This window comes from Vulpes lagopus, chromosome 11, assembly GCF_018345385.1.
Source record: "Vulpes lagopus strain Blue_001 chromosome 11, ASM1834538v1, whole genome shotgun sequence".
In the NCBI taxonomy this organism is placed as follows: domain Eukaryota; kingdom Metazoa; phylum Chordata; class Mammalia; order Carnivora; family Canidae; genus Vulpes; species Vulpes lagopus.
Genome location: NC_054834.1, coordinates 28,351,514 through 28,378,729, shown reverse-complemented (window position 1 = coordinate 28,378,729; position 27,216 = coordinate 28,351,514). Strand labels below are relative to the sequence as shown.

General features: G+C 38.5%; 1 protein-coding gene across 1 annotated transcript in view; it reads right to left on the bottom strand.

Annotated features, from left to right (window-relative positions):
* ATF6 (activating transcription factor 6) overlaps positions 1-27,216 on the bottom strand; it is a 198,332-nt gene that overhangs the window by 156,315 nt on the left and 14,801 nt on the right. Inside the window, exons 3-7 of the mRNA XM_041773611.1 lie at positions 26,810-26,897; positions 24,481-24,587; positions 16,674-16,800; positions 15,587-15,790; positions 9,045-9,265 (exon numbers count right to left, since the gene is read on the bottom strand). Of these exons, the coding sequence (XP_041629545.1) occupies positions 9,045-9,265; positions 15,587-15,790; positions 16,674-16,800; positions 24,481-24,587; positions 26,810-26,897 (747 nt within the window). The remainder of the gene's footprint in view (positions 1-9,044; positions 9,266-15,586; positions 15,791-16,673; positions 16,801-24,480; positions 24,588-26,809; positions 26,898-27,216) is intronic.

Sequence of the window (27,216 nt, the reverse complement as noted above, 5' to 3'; positions counted from 1 at the left end):
GTCAAATAACTGAGGTGAGGATTACACAACTCATGGATGTGAGGTTCTCTGTTAGCAATAATATACCACATACATGTGTCAGTAAAAAGAGATACATGCTGCTATGAATAAATTGAGTGAGGCAAAAATTCTTAACTCCATCACCAATCGCAGCTGCTCCAATAAACTGTGCAACTAAAGCAATACTGAAAATATCTGCCTGCATTCCAGCTATTTTCACATTTTAAATTTTAAGTGACTTAAAAAACAAAAACAGACAAAATCTGAACATTACAGTTAATCACTGTAGAAACAGAAAAATAGCCTAACAATAAAAAGCTAGTTCACACTCCTCCAAGAACCGTCATTCTGCTCTTAATCCATAGGTATCATGGCTCTCATTCACCTCAATGGGCCATCAAGAGATTCAAAGTGAGGATCTGTGAGTCATGCACTTAGACAAGTGTGGCACACACCACTTAATCAAGATTAGCCATCTCAGCAATATGGCCTTGACTAAAACACCTAACCAACTGATTCCTTTCATTGTGAAATGGGAATGAATATCACCCACTTTATAAAGATTTTGTGAGACTCAAACAGAACTACATAAAAATAAATCATTTACAATCCAATTTGAATGTGAAGTACTTATTAAAACTATACTAGAAGGCCACTTTGGTGGCTCAGTCGGCGAAGTGGCCGGCTCTTGATTTCAGCTCAGGTCATGATCTCAGGGTCCTGGGATGGAGCCCTATATTGAGCCTTGCATTAGGCCCCACACCAGGCTCTGCACTCAGCAGGGTGTCTGCTTAAGGATTCTCTCTCTCTCCCTCTGACCCTTCCCTTGCTCAAGTGCATGCATGCTCTCACTCTCTTTCTCTAATGAAGAAATAAATCTATTATGACTAGAAAAGAGATGAATTCTTCTAAAGCATCAAAAAGACAAACACTGAGGAAATGTTCCAGATTAAAAGAAGCTAAAGAGACAAGTCAACCAAATGCAGTATCTGGCCCTAGACTGGGCCCTGTATTGAAATGGAAAAAATTCAGTAAAGGGTATTTATTACTAGGTCAACTGACAAAACTATAATACTGACAGCGGATCAAAGTATTTTACAAATGAAATTTACAAAGTTGATGACTTTACTGTGGGTATGTAGAATATCCCTATTCTGAAAAAATACACACTGAAATATTAGTGGTAAAGAACTATAAGGCATGTAACTTATTCTACAATAGTTTGGGGGAAAAAACAGAGTGTGTAGATGGACAGATAGCCAGAAAGAAAGAATTAATAAAACAAAAGGGGTAAAATGTTAATAGGTGAATGGGTAAAGGTACATGGGCATTCTCTGGAGGATTTTTGTTTCTGCAACTTTTAAATATTTGACATTATTGTCAAATACAAAGTCTAATACACATGTGTACACACACACAGATCCGCAGGACTGCAATGCACATACAATGCTGGGGATTTACAAGAAAGAAATACAGATACTTTTCTTTAGAACTCATAATAGCAAGGTGGATGAGCCACAGAAAATTTTAACCATAATACTTTTAACCCTTGAATATCATTCTTTAGCCAGTCAAAACTTCTATTAATAATTAATATTCTTTCACATATTTTAAAACCGTAATCTTTCAGAGGCATACCCCTTCAAGAATATATAGCCATTGATACTTTAACTGAAAAATTTGCCATTCTCTCTTGTGAATTATCTATTCACATACTTTTGTCCATTTGATTGTTGGATTAACTTGCATTTTTCTCACTGACTTGTAAATAGTCTCCATATTAAAAAGGGTTTCAAAAAGACTATGAAAACTTATACCTGAATGTTCAAAGTAATATTATTCATAATAGCCGGAGAGTGGCTGTTATGAAGCTATCCAAATCTCCATTAACTGATAAATGGATAATCCAAAATGCCATCTAGTTAAACAATGGAAAATTATTTGGCCACAAAAAATAATAGTACTGATCCATGTTATGATATTAATGGACCTTGAAAAACATTATGCTAAGTAAAAAAGAAGTCATACACAAAAGGCCACACTATGTATAATTCTACTGATGTGAAAATCCAGAATAGGCAATTCCATACAAAGAGAAAGCAGATTAGTGGTTGCCAAGGGCTGGGGAAAAGATCGGAATAGGAATGACTGATAAATGGGTACAAAGCTTCTTTTTAGGGTGATGTGAACATTCTGGAATTAGCAGTAATGGCAGCAAAACTCTGTGAATATACTGAAAACCACTAAATTTTACACTTTATAAGGGTGAACTCTACGTATGTGAATTATATCTCAACAAGTTATTACAAAGAAACAAAACAAAAAATTTAAAAAAAATAAAATAAAATAAATTTAAAAAAAATTAAAAAAAAATTACATAGGAAGCTATTGACTTGTTCTCCAGACAAATGCACATACCCAGTATTATAAACAATTATGCAAGGAAAGGGTTGATGTGAGAAGGGAAAGTGTTTGTGGAGACACTGTCCATGCACTCCTCTGAGAAGCCCTGTGACTGGCACTCTCATACAAAGTGGAGGATTAATCAGAACTACCCCGATGGCAGGCCATTTGACAGTATCTATCAACATCAAAAAACTACCTACCTCTGACTTATGTCAGTTCTAGGAATTTCTCCTACAGATAAACTTGCATATAAACAAAATTAAACAAGTACCAAGTTATTCCCCACGGAAGAATGCTTACAAAGAAAAAAACTGCAAAAATCTGAATTAATTATGACACTCCTATGAAACAGACTGCCATGCAGCTATTGAAGGAATAAGATAAATTTTTATGTACTGATATGGACAGTTCCCTAAGATACACTAAATGAGAAAACTAAGGTGCAGGACAGTGTGGACATACTTATCACCATTCTATAAAACAGGCAAATGGATAAAACCATAAATATTAATCTACTAAGGAATCATCTTGAGAAAGATGCGCAAAAATCGAGGGACAATGAATGCTTCTGGGCAGGGGAACCAAGCGGCTACAAAGCATGTGAAGTATGGAGAGACTGTCCCCAGGGACAGGCTGCAGGAAGGGAAATCAGAGAGAAGGGAATTAAGTGTTAATTATTTATCAAGATAGAAACCAGCATCCCTTTAAAAATAATTATTTATTAACCCTATCAAGATGTCAAACTGGAAAACGCAGAACAAAGAACGCTCCAGTTGCCAGGGCGTAAATCTAACCTCATGCAATACAACCCGGAGGGGCGAATAAAACCTTCTTCTGTTCACTTCCCTTTCCAAAGCTACTATAACCACAAATGAAATCACTTGCCAAAGTCCTTATTCAAGATAAATTCTTAGAAGCCCCAAATCTCCATCTAAAGAGAAACTACAAGTATTTTAACAAAGCATGTTTTTCTTTGATTTGCAGAATCCCTGGTACCAGCAAAGTCAGAAAAGCAATCAACACAGAACTAATATTTTACTAAAATCTGGATAGCTTTTCAAGTCTCCAAATCCTTCCTGTTGAATTTGTTCTGATGGATTCCTCTACTTTAAAGCCTAAAGAAGTATCATGATGTCAACGTCTTTGTTGTTAAAGAATTTAGTCACTAAAAAGTATCTATTCATTATTTATCTTCTTAGATCTCAGCTGACCACATCACTTAAGGGTGGATATTCAGCTCACACTTGGACCTAACAGAAGACCTATTCTTAGGTGCTACAGATAAAGCAAGCAGCTTAAGTGTCATTAGAAATAATGCTTTTTTTTTCCCTGAAAGAGAACCACAGGCATTCTCCATTTTTCTAAGAGTTTCTCTGCATTGCTTTGCACTGTAAACGAATTTTTTTAGATGCATATTTTTCTTGAAAGATATTTCTCTAGGAGTCTCTTGGGAATCCTGCTACTATACATTTTCCTGGGCGTGCCAAGAATACAAGACCCTGACCACTCTTTACCTAGGCCCTTTCTCAGGGCTGTGTTCCCAGAAAAAAACCTTGAAATATGAGGTAATGTCTTCCTCTGGACAAGGAAACTTGCTCACCGCTTGCTGTAAAAGTGCTAGACTCCCAAAGCTCAGCATTCCTGCACTGCCATAAAGGAACACTGTGTGCACAGCATCTGTCTGGGGCCCATATCACATCACCTCCACGCTCACACTACTAACAATACCTGAAATCTTGAGCCTTACTGGATATATAACACTGTCTCCAGAGAAAAGAAATGACAAAGTTTCAGTTCGGTATGCCAGAGGAATCCCCTTCACACCATTTCTGATACCTGCAGGCAGGTGGAAAGGGATCCGCCTAGCACCCAGCTTCTCATGATGGCTTTAGTGACCAGGGCAGGGACCAGGATGGGAGGGATGAAGGTCATTAAGAATTAGAAAGAATGAAAGGTAATAAAGGGTTTGTAAGCAGCTCAATGCAGTGAATGGGCTGAGGGAAGGCTTGAGGCCTCTTGTCAACAGAGCCTGTACCCTTGATCAGCCTCCCATCTGGTATTTCTAACTTTGCCCTAGTTCCTGATCATTTTCTTTCCATTGTTACCCCCTACTGACTTACATTAAGGTTTTCTGCTCCACCTTGGTCCACTATGAAGGACACAGAATACAATTTCATCACTTTTTTTTCCTGGTCTTTTTTCCCAAATAACTACAATAACATGTACAGCTCCACAGCCCTAAAACCAGGGCCATAATGTTTCATGAACTTCATGGAATTATGATGGGTAGAGGGCAGTAGTTACACCAATGCAAATTTTTTTTTTTTAAAGATTTTATTTATTCATTCATGAGAGACACAGAGAGAGAGGCAGAGACACAGGCAGAGGGAGAAGCAGGTTCCATGCAGGGAGCCCGATGTGGGACTCGATCCTGGGACTCCAGGATCATGCCCTGAACCGAAGGCAGACGCTCTAACTGCTGAGCCACCCAGGTATTCCACCAACACAAATTTAAACAGACTGCCTGCTTTCAAGCCCTTGGTTTGATGTCTGGCAACATTCAATAGCCCTTTAAAGAAAGGTAAGTACACTCTCCTATGAAGGCAACTTTGCAGTTCCAAGATTGCCATTTACTAAGAAACTGCATAAGAGAATTTCTACACTGAAATGAGAGACCATGTTCATTTTTTCCATCAGGGTCAGAGCCAAAAACCAACCATATTTCTTGAAAATTTAGGTGAGGTTTCCAAGAGTTAAACAGAACAGATTTACCAGCAAAAGGCAGGAAGAGTGAGATTATAATTTGAACCAGGCAAACTGTTTCATAACAGAAAATGTGGCACTTAATGCAGTTTGCAGAATATGGTATGCAAAAAACGCTACTTAGGGCAGTAGCAGGTCTCTAGAGAGAGAATCTAGCCAAACAAAAGAACAAAAAAGGTAGGAAAAAAGCCATGTCAGCATCACAAAGCCACAAAAGACTGATACGCTTTCTTTTGCTAAATTACAGCTTTTTCACCAGGCTTTCGGTTTAAAAGCACAAAAAGCACATAATGAAAAGTTTTTCTTTCTGACCATTTTGAATCAGAAATTTATACTTCAAATTTATCATCATTTAATAGGACTTGAGTCTAACAAATGCATGCACTACTAAGGTCAACCAAGTTACTAACACAGGAGACTATACCAGCAGATCAAAGTTTCCTACAGCTCCTTCTGGAACAAATTTACTTTGGGTTCTGAACGGCCTGGCCAGCTGATAGGACAGACTGATGTTTCTTTACTTGAAATAAGTATTAAGTCAAAATCTCGACCAGAAAACCCATACTGAAAAGGCCTGGCTCACTTCCTGATATGCTGGCCAAGGAAAGATAAGCACAAAACCTCAATGCAGGTTGACTAAAAAATTTATTCTAATCGCCTTTAGGTCTCTTGCACCAGACGCATAGCACCTGAAATCTTTCTTCTACAATCCTGTCAACTCTAAATTCTGGAAAGTAATAACACTAGTCAATTAATATTGCTTTAAAAAAAAATCATACCTGTTGGTCCCATACTTTTTTAACTTTTTTTTTAAGATTTTTATTTATTTATTCAGGGGGAGGGGGGGCAGAGACACAGGGAGAGGGAGAAGCAGGCTCCATGAAGGGAGCCAGACGCAGGTCTCAATCCCGGGTCTCCGGGGTCACGCCCTGGGCCAGAGGCGGCGCTAAACCACTGAGCCACCCGGGCTGCCCTGGTCCCATACTTTTGCATCTCACACAGGCCCCAGCTCAGTGTTGACTGAGATTTCATCAGTAAATTATTCACCAAATTCACAGAGCACTCTTAAGGATGCAAGAGCAGAACAAACATGGTCTTTCACACCAAAAAGGTCATGTCTGACTAACTGATCAACAAATGATTAACTGAAATGTTTAGAGATTACAAAATGGGTCAGCAGACTACAATGAAGAGGGCCAACATTAAGATGCTCATTATTCAGATATTAGCCTAAAAGAAACAAGAAAAAAAGGCTTCTTCCTGTTTTTAAATACAGTGACCTGATCAAAGAATTTTACAATGAGAGGAAACCTTCCTATAATGTATCTGTGCCTATTCTAGTTGAGTCCTGTGGAATAACCCAGAAAAATCCTCCTGTTTTCCACACATCAGCCTGTCCTGAATCCACTCCCAGATCTATGTTCAGTGTTTTTTTTTCCTCTTCTTCAGTTTACAGAGTCATTCCAACCCTTAAACCATTCCTCTACTGAGGACATAGTTTCAAGACATTTTCCCCATCCTAGCCATGCTCCTCTGGACTGTCCCACGGTCAGATGTTACAAATACATACTAACATTACATTAATATTGTTAACAACTATGACATACTGTTGATCTACATTCTTTTAAGTTCTAATTAGTCTTTACCTTTTTTCATATTTAAGAGATTTCATAATAAATATTTTAAATATCCTAACATGATAGAAATACAACTTTGAGGGATATCTGGGTGGCTCAGTCACTTGAGTGTCTGACTCTTGATTTCAGTTCAAGTCATCATCTCCAGGTGGTGGGATCAAGCCCCACACCAGGCTCCACACTTGGCGGAGAGTATGCTTGAGATTCTCTTTCTTTCTCCCTCTCTCCCCCTCTGCCCCTCTCCCCTGCGTTAGCATGCATGCATGTGTGCACACACACATGTTCTCGTTCTAAAATAAATAGATGGATGTTTAAAAAAAAAAAAGACAACTTTGAATATTTTCTGTTGCTAGTTCCATTTGGGAGTATCACAGAAGAAACATTCAAATTCATAATTTAAAGTGGATTAATAAAAGGAAATTTTAAAAATCCTCTTCCATCATTCTTATCTGTCTCACTCTCCTATGAAGAGCATACCCTTTCTTTTATTGGCTGTATAACTTTTTAATTGAAAATAGCACAGGATATTTTGGACTTTTGTTGTTGTTTACTTACTATGGAAATTTTCCTACATACCAAAAGGAGAGAAAGATTACATCCAATTTTGATGATTATCAACATTTTGCCCATCTTGTTTCCTCCATCCTGGGCTCCTCACCCCGGATGAGGAAAAAGTCCTGGACTATTTTTTTTAATTTTATTTATTTATTCATGAGACACACACACACACACACACACACACACACACAGAAAGAGAGAGAGAGAGAGATAGGCAGAGACACAGGCAGAGGGAGAAGCAGGCTCCATGCAGGGAGCCCGACGCGGGACTTGATCCGGGGTCTCCAAGATCACGCCCTGGGCTGAAGGTGGCGCTAAACCACTGAGCCACCAGGGCTGCCCTGTCCCCAACTATTTTAAGCAAATCCCAGCATCACATCATTTCAACCTCAACTGAAACACATACTGTGTCTTAGTGCCCTTTATACCACAAGCACTACACTTTATCTTCTCTAGTCCTCAAAATAAACATTTACAGTCAAGGCTAATCCTGTACAATCCATGTCTATTCTCATCTGACACTAATTTTTTTCCATGTCTGGGTACGCAGCTTTCAAAACTTGTATAAACTATGGGAATTATTGTAGACCTTCAATGTTCTACTTTCCTACTTTCACCAGACAATATTCCTTCATTATGGGTCTTTAAAATATTGTTGACGGAGATTACTTACTTGTGTTTATGCAACAGTGGAGCAATTTCACTACAGGGCTACTAACATGCTAGTTAATAAATTATGGTAATAAATAAATAAATAAATAAATAAATAAATAAATAAATGTAGAGCAGGTTATTGCAATAACCTTAATAACTTATAAAATTTTTAAAGAACTTCACAATAACTAAAGAAAAGATCAACTTAGCAATATTAACAACCAGTAATGTCTACTTTTATTTTAAAGAAAACACATACAGGTTTGCCTTGCCAGTAACAATTTAAGAGAACTCACTGTTAGAATGATTATTTGACTCTTTCATTAAACTTTAGGTCCCTGATGTTCGTTTACTACTTAATACACACTGTGAGATATTTTTGTATCACTTTTAAAGAAAGCAAGGATTAGCTGACAAATGCTGTAACTGGCTTTAAGGAGGACAGGTCTTAGGAAACTTTCTGCGATTTATAAATTACTTTTAAAAACCCTCTGACACACTAGAAAACCTAAAGATTTGCCAAGATGGGAAAATACCAACTAATCATTAAGAGACAGAACTAAGAGTAGTATAAGTCATCATTATGCAGTGCTGAAAACCCTTCAATAAGTCAAAAGAGAAGATAAATATAAACCCTGACAAAAAAAATAGTCTACAGACTCTTATCTGGGAATTGCCAAAAACATTTCAATCAGGAGACATGAAAGAGTCTTGGAAAATACCAGTGTCTGACTGGGCTGGGGGAGGGTCTTGAACAATGTGAGAAGAGGGTTTGAAAGAAGGAGTTCCAGAGGAAAGTATGCATACGTCACTTTTTATCAAACAACTTCAGACATTTTAAAACCTTTTCACTTAAAGTCTAACAGAATAATTTGCCACCAAATAATGGATGTGCAATCTCAGCACATTCTTTTATTGGAGGCAATATAACAGATTTTAAAAAGCAAAAACAAGGCAACAAAACAGTGTGTTTTGGCTTTGTTTTCTTAAATCAGGTATGATAAAGTACTAAGTTCCAACACTTACATCCGAGCCCACACTTCGCATGGTACTTTGTAGGACAGGTTTAGTCACAGAGAGCTTTCCATTCGCGGGGCTATTTGCCACAGGGGCCGGGACCACATTCACCACATGATTAGGTAGTTGTGTGGCACCCCCAGCAACAGCAACGACAGGGGCAGGAGAGGGCAGAACTCCAGGTGCCTGAAGCTGCACCATGGCGGGCTGAGAGAGCACTACGGTGGGACCTGCAGTGGAGACAAAAGGAAAGGAATCAGAGTGTGCGTAACCATTATGGCAAAGGACAGTGTTTAACATTTAGGTTTCCTGTGCACATGAGAGGAGGAAGACACGGAGAGGGGATTTAAAACCACCAGTTAAAATATCATCAATAGCAGCACACACGCACAGTGACCTTTGTTGCTTGTTTTTAATGAAACCAACTAAATGTGTTCCCTATGAAATTATCATTAACAATGTATTACAATTTTTTTCTTAACTATATCCATATCAAACTTCCGAAGTCATACGTAGATTTCTCTATTAGCCACTGAAATGAATTTGTGCTAAAAAGTATTTTTCATATTATAAATAATAAACCTTTTATACTGAACACTGAGAGCCATGTATTTTAAATTAATAAGATTTATGGGCAGCCCAGGTGGCTCAGCGGTTTAGCCCCGCCTTCAGCCCAGGGCATGATCTTGGAGACCCAGGATCGAGTCCCACGTCAGGCTCCCTGCATGGAGCCTGCTTCTCCCTCTGCCTGTGTCTCTGTCTCTCTCTGTGTGTTTCTCATAAGTAAATAAATAAAATCTTAAATAAATAAATAAATAAATAAATAAATAAGAAAGATTTGGAAATACAGCACCAAAAATATATTATAAATGGAGATTCAGTAACTCAATACTTGGAAGGACAGAGGCTACAAATATCAAAATGTTAAAACTTGCAACAATATTTACCATAGCCAAGATAAGGATACAACCCAAGTATCCATCAGTTGAGGAATGGATAAAGAACATGTGGTGTATATATATGCAATGGAATATTATTCAGCCATAAAAAAGAATGATATCTTGCCATTTGTTTAAAAAAAAAAAAGGATGCGTCTAGAGAGTAGAGCACTAAGTGAAATCAGAGAGAGACAAATACCATATGATTTCACTCATGTGGAAATTAAAAAACAAAACAAACGAAAAAAGAGGAGATAAGCAACAACAAAAATAGACTCTAGGGGCACTTGGGTGGCTTAGTCCATTAAGCTTGGACTCCTGATTTCAGCTTGGGTCATGATCTTAGGGTCATGAGATTGAGCCCTGTGTCAGGCTCCACACTGAGTGTAGGGCCCGCTTGGGATTCTCTCTTCCTCTCCCTCTGCTGCTTCCCGACCCCCCACTGCCCGAATTTCCCCATGCTATGCCCCTAAAGAAACAAAAACAAAACCCCAAACTTTTAAATAAAGAAAATTGGTGGTTGCCAGCAGAGAGGTGGGAGGGGAAAAGGTGAAATAAAGGGGATGAAGACTACATTTATTGTGATGAGCACTGAGTCATGTATAGAATTGTTCAATTACATTGTGCACCTGAAACTAGTAACACTGAATGTTAATTATACTCCAATTAAAAATGTACATATTTTTATAAAGTTGTTCACAATACCCTTGTTAAAAAAAATGCTAAAACCATTTGAGATGAATTCACAGTGAACAAGCACAGGAAACATAAATCTGTAATCTACACTAGTCTGTAGATAATACCAACTCCCCCTACACACACAAAATGGCCTCCAAACCTTTTCTTAATCTTCATATTTAACATTATTTTTTAATTATGCTAATATGAAGAGAATTAGTATCATTAACCTAAAGAAGACTCTCATAACTTATAATTGGTCTGTCAGAAATCTCACTTGCCTGCTGAATGCGTCCTTTCAGATCTGGGCAATTTTATAAGGTGCTGAAAGCCTCCCGTAATATCCACAGCTGCTTGAGCCTATCTAGCAAAATAAAGGTACTACAGCAACCAGCAACTAAAATTACATAAATATTTATAATTCTTCAAGGAAAAAAAAAAAGCATTATACTTCCAGTGTAACATGACCCACGTAAAACAGAGCTCAGTACTTCAAAGGATCAAGAAAAAACTAAAAATCTAAATAATACTTCAGAACACCTGTTTGTTAAGAACACCTGTTTTAGCTTAAAAAAAAAAAAAATTTAGGGGCAGCCCCGGTGGCTCAGCGGTTTGGCACCACCTTCAGCCTCGGGTGTGATCCTGGAGACTAGGGATCGAGTCCCATATCAGGCTCCCTGCATGGAGCCTGCTTCTCCTCTGCCTGTATCTCTGCCTCTCTCTCTCTCTCTCTCTCTCTGTGTGTGCGTGTGTGTGTGTGTGTGTGTCTCATGAATAAATAAAAATAAAATCTTAAAAATAAATAAAAATAAAAAATAAAATAAATTTGTAGTTTATTAATCTGAACTGTAGCCACAAAAATTAGAAAAACAGGAATACAAAGATCTATAAAACAAAGTATTCAGTCTACAGAAAATACTTGCCAGATATATAGATTTGCAGATGCCTTGCAAAATGTCTAAAGCTACTACTCCCACCTCCCATACCCTAGAGTCCACAGTCTATAGGGTGGGAACCACTGACTTAAACCAATACTTTGAGAAGAGCATTAATGGAAGCAGTGTTCCACATCTCAGTTTAAAAGCTGCAATAAAAAAAAAAAAAATCCCCAAACGAAACATGCTGTTCAATGAGCTTTGGGATTATTCCAAAGAGCAAAGGAGGTGGTAAATGTAGAGAATTAAGTCATTTCGAAGAAAGGATCATAATTCTAGCTGCAGTTAACACATGCAAATGGCTTTGTAATAGTTCTTAAAACTAAGTTAGAAAAAATAGCCCAAGTCTATACTACCCGTTGCCTGGTTATCACCACCTCCTTGCTGAGAAAACTGCCTCATGGAGTAGGGGTAGAGCCACAGTGAGGCATGGTCTGCGTCCCCAGTGCAGCTCCCAGTCCTACCAGGCCACTCCTCTCTTGTTTTCCATAATCAACGTCCCAGGGGGCCCAACTATCCTTAAATTACTTAGCATCTAAATCAAGGCTCCTCTAAATATTCTAGACATGCTTGCGTTCAAGACAGAATGGGGGAGAAACTTCTATTGCAACATGTTCAAGAAAACAAAACCCTCATGGTGACTTGCTAAACACTGATCTGCGATGGGCTCATGGGTTCACAGAATGCAATGCAAAGGACTGTTTTGGGCCTTAAATAATTAGCAACTGAACGTGGTGACTACTGTCTCTAGTGTGAAAACAGTAAAAAAGAAAAACCATTTCAGCACACTCAAAATCCCCTTAGACATTACATACAAATCTCCCTTAACAGAACTACCAGAACATGGCTAGATTCAACGCTAAATATGTGACTATGTATGACTCATAGTCATACATATGACTCACAAGACACAGACTGTGATAGGCATTCTTTCTTTTCAATTTTCTTCAAAGATATCAAACTATGTATCAAACATTTATTGAATGCTTACTTGGTCTAAAATAATACAACTATGTGACTTGGGGTAAATGATTTCTCTGTGTCTCAACTTTCTCATCTATAAAATAAAGACAGTAACAATACATATCCTGGGACACCTGGATGGCTCAGTGGTTGAGCCTTTGGCTCAGGTCACAATCCCAGGGTCCTGAGATCAAGTCCTGCAAGAGGCTCCCTACCAGGAGCCTGCTTCTCCCTCTGCCTTTGTTTCTGCCTTTCTGTGTGTCTCTCATGAATAAATAAATCTTTAAAAATAAAAATAATAATACATATCCTCACAGAGCTGATGTAAGGATTAAATAAGATAATGCACCTAAAAAAAAAAAGATAATGCACTTAAACTAACAGTGTCTGCCACACTGTCTGCCACAGGAACTTCAATGTTAGCTCTTACTTATTATTATTAATTTCCATTTCTATATAATAACAGTTTCCATAAGGCCACTACCTGTATTATTAACTTATTAGTTCTCATAGTCACTGTTATTTATTTATATAAATATGTTAACTCCCCAATAAGAATTCTGGAGATCAAGAAGCACATCTCCACATTCTTTTAGAGGCATACAGCATTATGACTAATTACACAGACTCTGAGCCAGACCACCTGTTATGCCTCTACCTCTCAGAAGGAGAATGACCTGGGGCAAGTTATGTCACCTCTATCCTCCATTTCAATGATGTGCACTATCATCTACCCAAAAAGCCCATCAGGTAGGATATGTTCCTCTCTATCCTACAACCCCCTTCCAAACCATCCAATCACCAAGCCTGCAATTCTGCACTTTTTAACATCTGCACTCTCTATCCTGGCTCTCCATTTTCACTGACATACCAAGTTTTCATCATCTCTCACCTGCACTCCTCCTAACACTCTTAATGGACATATAGGACTTAGTTACAGAAGTTGTTTCAGGCAGAGAGAATAGTCTGAGCCAAGAAACTAGGAAAAACGAGAGAATTCAAGGGACAGTGGCCAGATTGGTTGGACTAGAAGAGGAAGTTGGGTTTATAAAAAGGAGTGATTATAATGTAAAGTTAGAAAACTAAACTGGAGCCAAACCACGGTGGGCTTTACTTCCAAGTTAAAGGATCCTGTAAGAATTACTTCTTCTTTAATGGTAAAATATTTACTACTGATACTTACATTGATTAACTGTAAAATGTCTCTCCTGTATTTCTCCTCTACCTCTTTATTTCAAATAAATGAGAGACATACACTTAAATCTATATGTTATAATAATACCAACTCTCTAGACTATACTATAAAAACACACAAATGCCTTATATTAGCAAATGTAAGTACTATCTTCAGATAATGGGCAGGCATTGATGTTCTGAATAATGTATAATTCAGGTTCCTGAACCTGATAAACTGCTCAGGAAAGAATGGTTTGTCTTCTTTCACTTGAGCATGATCTGCTAAGAACAAATTCTTTTTTTTTTTTTTCCTAAGAGCAAAAATTCTTAGAGGAGTGGCCCTTGCTTTACAGACTAGCTATATTAATGTCCAGATTTTGCTTTATTATACTTGTGCTTTAAGAGCTTATGGGAACCATAATGAAGTTCTTCACAAGTTTAAATTCTTAGCCTTTGGGAAGACACAGACCCTTTTGAGATCCTGATGAAAGTTTTGGAGACTATCCTTGGAAAATCCACATATACAATAAATCTTATATTTTATTTCGAGTTCATGAACATTTAACATCCATCCATTCATAGACCACGAGAACACCCATTCTATAGGACTGCTATTTTTCACACGAAAAAGGCAGGAATTCTGACCCTGTACTAAAACGGCAGGTATTTCAGGTTTGTCTGAGGCAGTTTTGGTAGATTTGATGGATTTTCATGGACTTGTCCAGTCTCCCACCTAGTTCTTCTCTTTATCAATGTCATATTGTCCATGACCTTGGAGTAAAACAAAACAAATAGAGTAACTAGTAATTAAATTTATGACCTTGCTCTCATTAAAACTTGACCTTCTTGCTCCAAAGAAATGAATTAACAATCTAGAGCTGGAAACATAGCCATGACAGCAAAGGTCACATTGGTGTTTGATTACAACCATAGCCACTGAGACCTAGTCCTAAATCCAGGAAAGGAATGTCGAACAGGTTTTCCTTTACTCCTGTATACACTTATCAGTATGAGAGTGACAGCTAATCGGCCTAAGACATCTCCAAGTGCAAATTCCTGTATATGCACACTACCATATCTTCAACCATGAACTTCTTTCAATGCTACAATTGGTGTAGAATCAAGTATGTGGGGCCATCTGGTGGATAAATTATAGAAACACACATTCTTAACTACATGAAGACAAAGAGTTCAGATCTCTTCACAATGCCCCCACTCAACATCAAGTTTACGAAAGCACACTGCCTCTGCAGAAGGGCCTGATCCTATTGTCAAAATTCACCTATTAGACCTGTGATATTATTTATGTACTGACTTCTCCTTAAAAACAGGAGATCAGGGCAGCCCCGGTGGTGCAGCGGTTTAGCGCCGCCTGCAGCCCAGGGTGTGATCCTGGAGACCTGGGATTGAGTCCCAAGTCGGGCTCCCTGCATGGAGCCTGCTTCTCCCTCTGCCTGTGTCTCTGCCTCTCTCTCTCTGTGAGTACACAAATAAATAAATCTTTAAAAAAAAAAAAAGATCATGGACACAAAAATCTCAAAATAAAATGATACCAAGAAAGTTTCCTGGATTTTCTTCTTCATTACAAGTAGTTATATAAAACAAGCCTGATAGGTGTTTTCATAATTAAAACTGGAAGAAAAAAAAAGATGTATCAGATATAATTAATCTAGGTAAGCTATCTCTTCTGTTAGGATAGGAACCACATATTAGTCATCTCTGCGACATCCTCAAAACCAAGGACAATTCCTGGCACACTGCATGTGCTCAGAAATTATAACCTGAGTTAAAACAAATGACATGACGAAAATCTTAGTGTCCATCAATTAAACATATGCAGTTTCGAATTCCACTCAGGTACCTTTAGTGGGTGCAGGATGTATGCTGATAATTGGCTGCTGCTTTGCCAATGGCATAAGCGTGGGTAGTGTCTGAATAATGATGGTTTTTGCTGGAACGCCCGAGTTTGTGTGAGTCTTGGGTGCTGCTGGAAGTAATAAAGGCTTGGGCTGAATTGAAGGTTTTGAATTCATCTGAATTTTTTTCTTTGGAGTCAGTCCATTTTCTGGAAAAAATCCAAACAAAACACAAATCAATCTAAAAGCAATTAAGCAATTCTTAGAAATTAGATTCTATTATACACTTTTTTTCTATACATAATCTTGACCTCTGAGTAACTGTCCTCACCTGGAGTTTAAGCATAGCTACTCTACACCTAAATGGACTAAAGGAAAGTCCTTAATATGAGGTCTACTCCCTTTTTTGAGGTACAATTGATATATAACATTATATTAATTTCACATATACAATATGATTTGATATTTATATCACAAAAGGATTTTACCACAAGAAGTCTAGTTAACACCTGTTATCCCACACATTTACAAATTTCTTTCTTGTGATGAGAACATAAGATCCATTCCCTTAGCAACTTTCGAATATGCAACACAGTATTATTAACTATAGTCACCATGCTATACATTACATTCCCATGACATTGATTTTAGAAGTTGAATGAGATCTTCCTTTTTAACCACACTGATGGTCACAATGATGGTTTTTGGTGTAATGACCACACTGCAGCTTTGGGAAAGGGATATATGAACTGGTAAAAGAAAATAGCTAAAATCACTGAAGATTGAGAGGTAATAAATGTCACACCCAAATGGACTTCACAATCAATATCTTTAACTGAATCTTTGAATTCTGTCCCGAAGATGATGAAGCCTACATCTATGTTAAAGCATTTTTCACCTATAAAGACAACCATCATTTCCTGCCTCTCCTCTCCACATTAACTAACCATAGCAAAGAAAACAGGTCCACAATTTTAAAAACAAAAAGCCAGCTTAATAAATATGCACTTAATCCAATCTTTTCTTTTAAAAAAATGGAGCTGAAGCTCAGTACAAATTAGAAAGAACAGAAGTTAGAAGATGGAGTCATACCAGTTTTGCTAGGACCAATGATGGGCTTATCTTCTTTCAGTGGCTCTGCTAAGGAGGGACTATGAGAGCTTTCACCATATAAGGAAAGGGGAGACATCTGGGAAGAAGACGACAAATCCAACTCTTCCTGTAGCAAAATAATATAATCATTAAAAAAGAAAGTGGCTTAGAGACAAGATCCATACATAAACAGAAAAGCATGCTAAGACAACTTCAAGACAAAGGTGTGATATTATTAGAAACTATATGTACTGAGTACTAAGGTACTACGGGAAAATTAACATTATCCATCAATACTAAATGAAAAAACTCAAATTACAGAGGATGCCTATGTCATCCTCTCATATTACTGATCTGCTCCTACATTTCCTCCCACACACTTGATATTTACTTGGTTTCTAGCCATACATTTAGTATATTATAGAACTATGATTAAAATGCCAATATCCGGGAAATAAATAAATAAATAAATAAATAAAGCCAATATCCAGGATGCCCAGGTGGCTCAGCAGTTTAGCGCCTACCTTCGGCCCAGGGCCTTATCCTGGAGTCATGGGATAGAGTCCCACATCAGGCTCCTGCAGGGAGCCTGTCCCTCTCTCTGCCTATGTCTCTGCCTCTCTATGTGTCTCTCATGAATAAATAAATAAAATCTTTAAAAATAAATAAAAAATAAAATGAGATGCCAATATCCTTTCCCCCAATCTCTTATTCAGTAGTCTTATAAGAAACTCAAGACAAATAATTCTTACTATTTTTACTCTTTTTTATTTATTAATGTTGCCTTTGTCTCAAATATTTTGAAAGAAAGACAAACACTAAAAGGAACAGGGCTATTTTATTTAATAAGTGAGTTGTTAATATAGAGATGTATGAAGATAAGATTTTCCAAGTCTTTTAACATTCAGTGGATCTCATTTTGTTGGCATAAAGAAGCTTAATACAAGATAAAAGTAGCATTTCTATTCTGAGAGGAAGAGATGTCAAAATACCATAATAATGCAATAAGCATACATAAATACATCATGCCATCTTCAAAATAAGCTATGAGATTACTAAACGAAAAATTAAGAGAATACTTGTTTACTCTAAGCATGAGGTAGGTCCCCTAAAAAAAATTCAGAAGCCATAAAGGAAGAAATTTGAACAACAGTTAAAATACTTTATAATGAAAAACAGACCATAAACAAAGTTAAAAAGTATATACTGGGGGAAATATTTGTCAAAAATGGACAGGGACTGGAACAGCCATTTCAATTAAAAGAAATGCAAATGTCAAACAAAGTCAAATTTATTGTTTTTAAAGATTTTATTTATTAAAAAAAAAAAGATTTTATTTATTTGAGAGAGAAAGAGAGAGAGAAAGCATGAGCTGGGGGGAGGGGTAGAGGGAGAGCATGAAGCAGACCCCCCATTGAACAGGGAGCCTGACAGGAGCAGGGTCAATCCCAGGACCCTGAGATCATGAGCTGAGCTGAAGACAGATGCTGACTGAGCCACCCAGGAGCCCCAAGACATAAGATATTCTTTAACAGAATGATTATAAAGGTGATACAACTGGGGAAATTGGTTCACTAGAGAAATTTAAAACTAGATTCCTAACTAACACCACATATTAAAGTAGTTTCTAAAGGTATTAAGAAATCTAAATGTGAAAGGTAAACCATATAGTTAATAGAAAAAAATATAGGAGAATATCTTTTTGGCCTACAAGCAGAGAAAGACTTCTTAAAAAAGAAACTTCAAGGGATGCCTGGATGGCTCAGCAGCTGAGCATCTGCCTTTGGCTCAGGGCGTGATCCTGGAGTCCCAGGATCGAGTCCCACGTCGGGCTTCCTGCATGGAGCCTGCTTCTCCCTCTGCCTGTGTCTCTGCCTCTCTCTGTGTGTCTCCCATGAATAAATAAATATCTTTAAAAATAAAAAAAAAAGAAAGAAACTTCAAAAATAAACCGAAAAAGGCAAAGTGAAAAAAAAATGAATCTGAATACTCAATATTAGAAACTTCTACTCAATAAAGACTGCAAAGCTAATAGATAATAGAAATTTAAAAGATATATGTAACATCTAAACCCAACAAAGTTACTACCTCAAACATAGAGGGAATTCTTGAAAATTAGTAAGAAAAAAACAATTCTAGGCACCTGAGTGACTCAGTCAGTTAAGCATCTGTCTTCAGCTCAGGTCATGACCCTAGAGTCCCAGGATGGAGCCCCACATGGCTCTCTCCCTTTACTCCTCCCCAACCTCCTTTGTGCTGGCTCGCTCTCTCTCACTCACTCTCTCTCAAATAAATAAAACCTTTAAAAAAAGAAAAAGAAAAAAACAACTCAATAGAAAAATGCAAAAGACAGAAATAAACAATTTATAGAAGAAAAAATATCCAAATCCAAAAGGCTAATAAGCATGTAAAGAGATCATCAGGGACACCTGGGTGGCTCAGCAGTTGAGCATCTGGCCTTCAGCTCAGGGTGTGATACTGGAGTCCTGGGATCAAGTCCCACATCCAGCTCCCTGAGAGGAGCCCGCTTCTCCCTCTGCCTGTGTCTCTGCCTCTCTCTCTCTGTCTCTCTCATGAATAAATAATTAAAATCTTTTTTAAAAAGAAATGTTCAAAACAGTGAGTAACCAAAGAAATACAAATTAAAACAAAACAAACAAAAAATTACACCATCTGGCAAAAATTAGAAAGCCAGGCAACACTGAGCATTAGCAGCAAAGAGAAGCTACAAGGATCCTCAAGTACTTCTCTGGGATTGCAGACTACCACAGGTACCTAGAGAGCAAGATGGCAATACTTGTCAAATTAAGTGTCTACACTCTACCACTGAACACTTCCACTGCTGGAAAAGAATTCTCACACAGGCCTATAAAAGGACATTTTTGATAACGCTCACTGATGTACGTAAACTACAGTGAACACATACACCAAGTGTTGGGCAGTTAGATTCAACAAATTGACGTACACAGAACAATATGAATTGATCTTAAAAATACTGTGATGAGGGGCACCTTGGTGGCTCAGTGGTTAAGCATCTGCCTTCAGGCTCAGGGCATGATCCTGGGGTCCTGGGATCGAGTCCCTTCAGAGAGCTTGTTTCTCCTCCCTCTGCCTGTGTCTCTGCCTCTCTGTGTCTCTCATGAATAAATAAAATCTTAAAAAAATATATTGTGATGATTTTTAAAAGGAATACAGGGGTGCCTGGGTTACTCGGTGGGTTAAACATCTACTTTGGTTCAGGTCATGATTCCAAGGTTCCAGGATCAAGCCCCATATCGGGTTCCCCGTTCATCAGGGAGTCAGCTTCTCCCTCTCCCTCTGCCACTCCACACTCCACTTGTGCCCTCTCTCTCTCTCCCCACCAAATAAATAAATTAAATCTTTAAAAACTAAATAAATACATAAAAGAAATACAAAGAGATCTAATATAACATCATTTATATAAACTTAAAATACATACACAAAATTGAAATCAGTGAAAACAAGATGAACTTTTAGTACTGGAACCATTCTTTTGATAGTCATTTGGGAAAACATAAAAATTAGATTTGTATCTCATATATACCAGGATAATTTCAAGTGGATCAGATATTTAAATGAAATATAAAATCTTATGGGGTGCCTACGTGGTTCAATCAGTTGAGCTTCCAATTCCTGATTTTGGCTCAGGTCATGATCTCCAGGTAGTGGGATCGGGCCCTACGTTGGGCTTCAAGCTCAGCAGGGAATCTGCTTAAGATTCTTTCCCTCCCCCTCTCCCTCAGCTCCGTCCCTCCCCCCTCATGTGTGCTTTCTAATAAATACATCTTTAAAAATAAATAAATAAAAATAAAAACTTACTAAAACTATGTGTTAATAGTCACTCAGGAAATATTTCTTACTCATGAATGGATCTAGAGGGTATTATGCTAAGTGAAACAGGTCGGACTGAGAAAGACAAATACCATATGATTTCACTTATATGTGGAATCTAAAAAACAAATAAACAAGCAAACAAAAATACTTCTTGCTGAATAAATTGACCTTAAAGCTACTAGATGGGGCAGATCAAGACTAACATCCACACAGACAGGTAGGCTGGTAGAGTGTCAGAGCCCAAACTAAGGCAGGTGGAGAGAGTGTTCACGTGGTGATGGGGGGGAACAACCAGCACGGGGAGTCAGAGCAGGGTGATAAGGGCATCAAAATTGGGTCAGCCTAATCTAGGGTGTCACAGCCCAATGAAGAGATGTTAAAAGAACACAGGAGTCAGTATGAAGGGAGTCATACTGGCCAAATCCAAGACAACACAGAATCTGAATAATTACAGAAATGGATTACACCCTGTTAATAAAAGAAGAAACCATGAGTCCATACTGATTTAAAGAAGTAAATGGATAAACTTAAGCTTTGATGAGAAACCGGACTTTTTTAACATAATTTTAAAGTACTTCCTCACAGAATACTTATTTATGGCAAAGAGAGAAAGAACTTCACAGAGGAAACGCCTGGCAGACATTACCTTAACAAAGCGAACAAAGCGAAGCTTATCAGTAACGACAAATTGAAATTGTGTGCCACTTCATCAAAAGTAAATGAGATAGACACAGCATCATCCTGGTGAGATTCCTGCCATGGGTACAAAACCTGAATCTAAGCCCTAGGAAACATCAGACTCCCAAATGAGGGACATTCTACATAATAACTAGTCTTTAGTCTCTACAAGTGACAAGGTCATGAAAGTTGAGGAAGAATGAACCATTTTACCTGAAGAAAATGAAAGAGACAAGCCAACCATATATGATGCTTGATTTTACATGAGATGCTGTTGCCAGTCTAAGGGACATCTCTGGGACAACTGGCACAATCTAGGAGGGAGTTGAAGGCTGACTGGATGAAAGTAATGTATCAACATTTATTTTCTGATGTTAATGGTTGTCTTGTGGCTACAGAAGGCACAGCCTTGCTTGTAGGAAGTAGACAGTAAACTATCTGGGGGTGATAAGGCCTGGAGAAAATAAACGAGACATAAAGCTTTAAGAAAAATGACAAATTGAAGAAAAAGTACTTGTTAACTTATTTCACAAACTAAGGACTAACAATCCTAATATGTAATAAAACTTAGAAATTTGAAGAGAAAAGATCAACACGATCCAATATAAAAGTGGACCAAAATTGAACTGATAGATCAATAAAAAAGAAATATAAATGGGCCTTAAACATATGAAATATTTGAGAAGATGTTCAACCACACCTAGAATTAAAGAGAACAAAAGCATGCTGCATATGAATGATGGGAAAACTGGCCCTCTTCCACACCGCTAATCAGACCACACAACTATACAACTCTACAGGGGGAAACCTGGTTACGATCCACAACATTACAAATGTAGTCATCATCATCTCAACAACCTCACTTCTGGGAATATATCCCGAAGATATCCTGGCAAAAATATGAAGTGACTTATATAAAATGTTATTCACTACAGTATTATTTGAGCCTGGAAAGGACTGAAAACAACACAAAGGTTCATCAATAAGGAAATCACTAAAGAAAGTAAGAAATATCCACACAATGCAACACCAAGCACCCATATAAAGAATGAGAAATATCCTGTATCCTAAAACTAGACTTACCTCCAAGATATACCACCAAATTAAACTAGCGAGATGCATAACAAAAGTATAGAGTATGCTACCTTTTGTGTAAGGATGGGTGGAAAGGAAAGAAAAGAAATCAAGCTTCTGTAAATATATGTTGTTATATACTTTTTGACTTTCAAATAAATTAAATTTTTTTCCAAGATTTTATTTGACAGAGAGTGAGAGAGAGCATACAAGAAGGGGGAGCTGCAGGCAGAGGGAGAGGGAGAAGAAACCCCCCCAACCCCCAGGAGCAGGGAGCCCAAGTGGGGGCTCAATCCCACGACCATGAGATCATGACCTGAACTGAAGGCAGACACTTAACAGACTGAGCCACCCAGATGCCCCAAATAAGTTAAATTTTTAAAAATTAAATGATTTGGAGAAATTGTGGGGCCACAGAGAACTTCCAGTGGTAGCAATCAGAGAAAAGTTTCACAGAGAAAGTTCTTTTTGAACTGGGACTAAAAGAGGATGAACAGGAGTTTTTCAAAGGAAGGAAAAAAACAGGGCTATTCCAGGCAGGAGAGCATGTACAAAAACTTACAAGTTTAAGAGCTGAGATATGAGCGCTCTTATTCACTGCCAGGCTCTGAACAGTGTCTGGCATAGGTGCTAAATGAGTTGAAGAGCACGGGAGCTCTTGGGTAGGAACTGTTGTAGGGTTAGAAGTAAGGGGAATGTGAAGATAGGAAGGAAGAGTGAGAAACAGGACCAGAAAAGTAAGCAGGAGGCAGGTCATAAAGGGCCTAGTACTCCCGGAGTCTGAATTTCATCCTTGTAAGGGCTGGGAAGTCATTAAAAGGTTTAAGCAAAAACCGACACAATGAAATTTGTAATTCTGAAAGATTTCTCTTTGAAGATTCCTCTGCTAAGAAAAGCTGGGGGAGTCAGGAGACAGAGAGGTGAGTTAAAATCCTACTGACTTAATCCTGGTGAGATGATGATGGCCTGGCAGGGTTAGAGAAAATGAATCACAGAGACAGTAACTGGATTGAAATGTCCAGACTTCATAGTTGACTAGATGCTGAGTCTGCCAGAATGAGGATACCTCAATTTACAGCAGATATAATGTACTGAAATATTAATTTGAATTTTTCTTTGTAAATTTCCCCTTCCTCCATTCAAAAAAATACCTAAATACTTTGGTATTTCCTTTTCCCACACTCAGAGCTTTTGTCTGGAGAACAAAAGCATTTTTAAGACATTACCAGATTTTTATAAAAACCTTAGCCCCATTCAAAGGTGGTACTAGGGGCCACCTGGGTGGCTCAGATGGTTAAGTGTTTACCTTCAGCCCAGGTTATGATCTCCAGGTCCTGGGATAGAGCCCTGAGTCAGCTCCCGGCTCAGTGAGGAGTCTGCTTCACACTCTCCCCTCTGCCTCTCTTCCTGCTCATGAGTGTGTTCTCTCTCTCTCTCTCAAATGAATACATAAAATCTCCTTAAAAAAAGAAAAGAGGGCAGCCTGGGTGGCTCAGCGGGTTAGCGCCGCCTACAGCCCAAGGCGTGATCCTGGAGACCCAGGATCAAGTCCTGTGTCGGGCTTCCTGCACGGAGCCTGCTTCTCCCTCTGCCTGTGTCTCTGCCTCTCTGTCTCTCATGAATAAATAAACAAAATCTTTAAAAAAAAAAGAAAAGAAAGAAAAAGAAAAAGAAAAAGAAAAAGAAAAAGAAAAAGAAAAAGAAAAAGAAAAAGAAAAGAAAAGAAAAGAAAAGAAAAGAAAAGAAAAGAAAAGAAAAGAAAAGAAAAAGAAACAAAGGTAGTACCAGGCATTCCTGCATTAAGGAATCCATTCTAGGTTCTATGACCAAGGAGTTACGAATCAGACCATTTTAGAGTCTTCGCGGTCCTCAAAGAACATATATTCTGACAGGCAGGAGAGAGGGTAGCAGGGATAAAAGGCAGTAAGCTAATGAACAAAAAAATATTGGATACTGGTAAAGTGTGAAGAAACCAAAGAAACAATGAAACCATGAAGGCAGGAACACGGGGGAAAAGGGCAAAGGCAGAGAGGAAGAGCTTGCTGGCTCTCCCGAGGCCCCTCCTCGAAACTCGGGTTCCCGGGATTAAACGAGATCATAAGGCTCACAGCCACGCTTCATAAATGACGACTGCCCCCTCCAGATGCGTATGTCCCAGACAGCATTAGAACCAAAACCGTCAGGAGGACTGGCTACTTACAGGAACGTGCTGAGTTGAGGAGCAAGAGTCCACCGACTGAGGAGAGGACACTGAACCACTTGAGGAGGCTGGAGACAGTGGCTGAGCTTCTGCTTTCACATCTTTAACTGAAAAACATGGAGTAAGAATTTTCCCACTGAACAATATAAACTCAGAACCAAGTAAGGAAGGTAAAATCTACTCTTAAAATTCAATCATATCAGAAGCTAAGGTCACCAAAGCATTATCATCAAATGAAAATTCAAGATGCAAAAAACAGTGTATCCAGTATGCTACCATTTATGTAATAAATTATATATGTGTACATGTACACATCTACTCCCATCTGCACTAATTCTCTGGAAGGAGAAACACAGCAAATTGGTAACTATGGTTGTGTCTGGGGAGACCACGTTAGCTAAGGAACAACAGCAAAAGGAGACAGTTTTCTACCCTATTGACTTTTTGTACCTTTTGAGTATTACACCATATGCAAAAAAATTATGGATTCCTCCCAAAAAAACTTTCAAAAACGTAAGAATTCAGAAACAATTATTTTGGAGAACATTTTTGACGATGCAATTAAAACTCACAAAAATGTCCGTATGTTTTGATAAAATGTATTTGTAAAAACTTATTGAGCAATGGCAGCCCACGCAACGTTGTCCAAACTTAGCTGCAAAATATCTACCATCCCTCACAATCTATAATGTGATCTTGCCCTCCATCAAGAAGTAGCATCTACTTCCCGTCTGTTTGAATCAAGGTGGGCTTCTGACTCCTTCAAACAACAGAGTATGAAGTAATGCTACATGAATTCCAAGGCTGGGTTACATGAAGCAATGCAGCTGCTACTGTGTGTGCTGGAACACCCACACCTGAACCTCTGAAGTCTGACTACCCTGAGACCACCAAACTGAAAGGAAGCCAAGCCACACTGTAAGGCCATGTGCAGGTGCTCTAGCCCACAGTCCTAGCCATCAAGCCATTCAGGCCAGGCAAGAGATGTGTGAAGAAATCTTTTTTTTTTTTTCTTTTTGAGGAGCATGAGGTGAGGTGAGTCTTTTTTTTTTTTTTTTTAAAGATTTTATTTATTTACTCTTGAGAGATAGAAGGAGAGACAGAGCCAGAGACACAGGCAGAGACAGAGCCAGAGACACAGGCAGAGACAGAGCCAGAGACACAGGCAGAGGGAGAAACAGGCTCCATGCACCGGGAGCCCGACGTGGGATTCGATCCCGGGTCTCCAGGATCGCGCCCTGGGCCAAAGGCAGGCGCCAAACCGCTGCGCCACCCAGAGATCCCCAGGTGAGGTGAGTCTTAAGGTTATTCTAGCCCCCACCTTTCAAGCTACTCCAGCCTTCAATCTTCCCAGGGGAGGTCTGGACATCACAGAGCAGGGACAAGCCATTCTTGGTGTACCCTGTCCAAATTCCTGACTCACAGATTCTGGGAGCATAATACAATATTGTTTAAGACACTAAGTTTTAGAGTAGTTACATAACAACAATAACCAGAACCTTGGCCTTGGGGAGCCCATAGTCTATGAGAGAAGACAGACATTGAGCAAGACACATAAATACATAAAATGGGGGACTCGGACATGCAGGGGCCAGGAGGACTGCATTTTGGGTGGGAGGATGTGCTGCTGACTTACCCACTATCACTCAGCTCTTAAGTCTACTTCCTATATATAATCTGTGATGCACAGTATTAAGACATGTCCCAGCTGGCTCCCTTTTAAGGCCTATCAATGGGGGATACTGGAAAGATGCTAAAGCAAAGAAAGGAGAGAAAGGGGTTTCTTCCTCCTCCCATCAGCTTCATCCCACAAGTGACAGTTTGCTCCAGGTCCCAGCTTCTCTTAGTACATCTAAATTTCATCCTACTTCATCAGGGCCCCTTAAAGACACTAGCATCAGCCAGGTGGTGTATATACATACTCCGCAGAAGTATGTATATCAAATGCAAGGGACCCCCCCATACCAACTTCCTAAGTTCTGATAACCCCAAGCCTTTCTCTGATTCCCTAAGTACTGTTTGGTTCTCAGACAGGTTAACCTCTTATAAAGATATTATACAGAATTCAAAATCAGGATTTCTGATATGAATTCTTTATTATATGTCTGAAATATACTTATGAAATTCTTTATATCCACTTGGGCAAGACACTTACGTGTGCACTGCCACCTCAGAAGCAGAGTATCTAGTCTCTAGAATTCTTTAACCCATCAAAATAGCCCAATAACCCCACCTAATGTTGACTATTACCAAACTACGAAATAAAATGGATCTGGTTAAATTTTTTTTTCTTTTGGTTAAAATTTTTACCAATGAAATACATCATTACCTGTACAGAACTGGTTGTTGATGTCCCAAATGCCTGTTTCCCAAGGCATCAAATCCAAGTCAAAATCAAGATTATCAAAATTGTTTTCCTGTAGGTTTTAAATCAGCAAAAAATTATTAGAAGAATAAAAAATACAGACCTAGAAATCAAACTATCAAACACAATTTGTCATAAATAATATAATTGCTATTACCCAACCTAAAAATTTTTTCTAAGGGATGCCTGGGTGGTTCAGCGTTTGAGCATCTGCCTTCGGCTCAGGTCGTGATCCCGGGGTCCTGGGATCTAGTCCTACATCAGGCTCCCCGCATGGAGCCTGCTTCTCCCTCTGCTTATGTCTCTGCCTCTCTCTCTGTGTCTCTCATGAATAAATAAATAAAATCTTAAAAAAAAGATATTTATCTGTT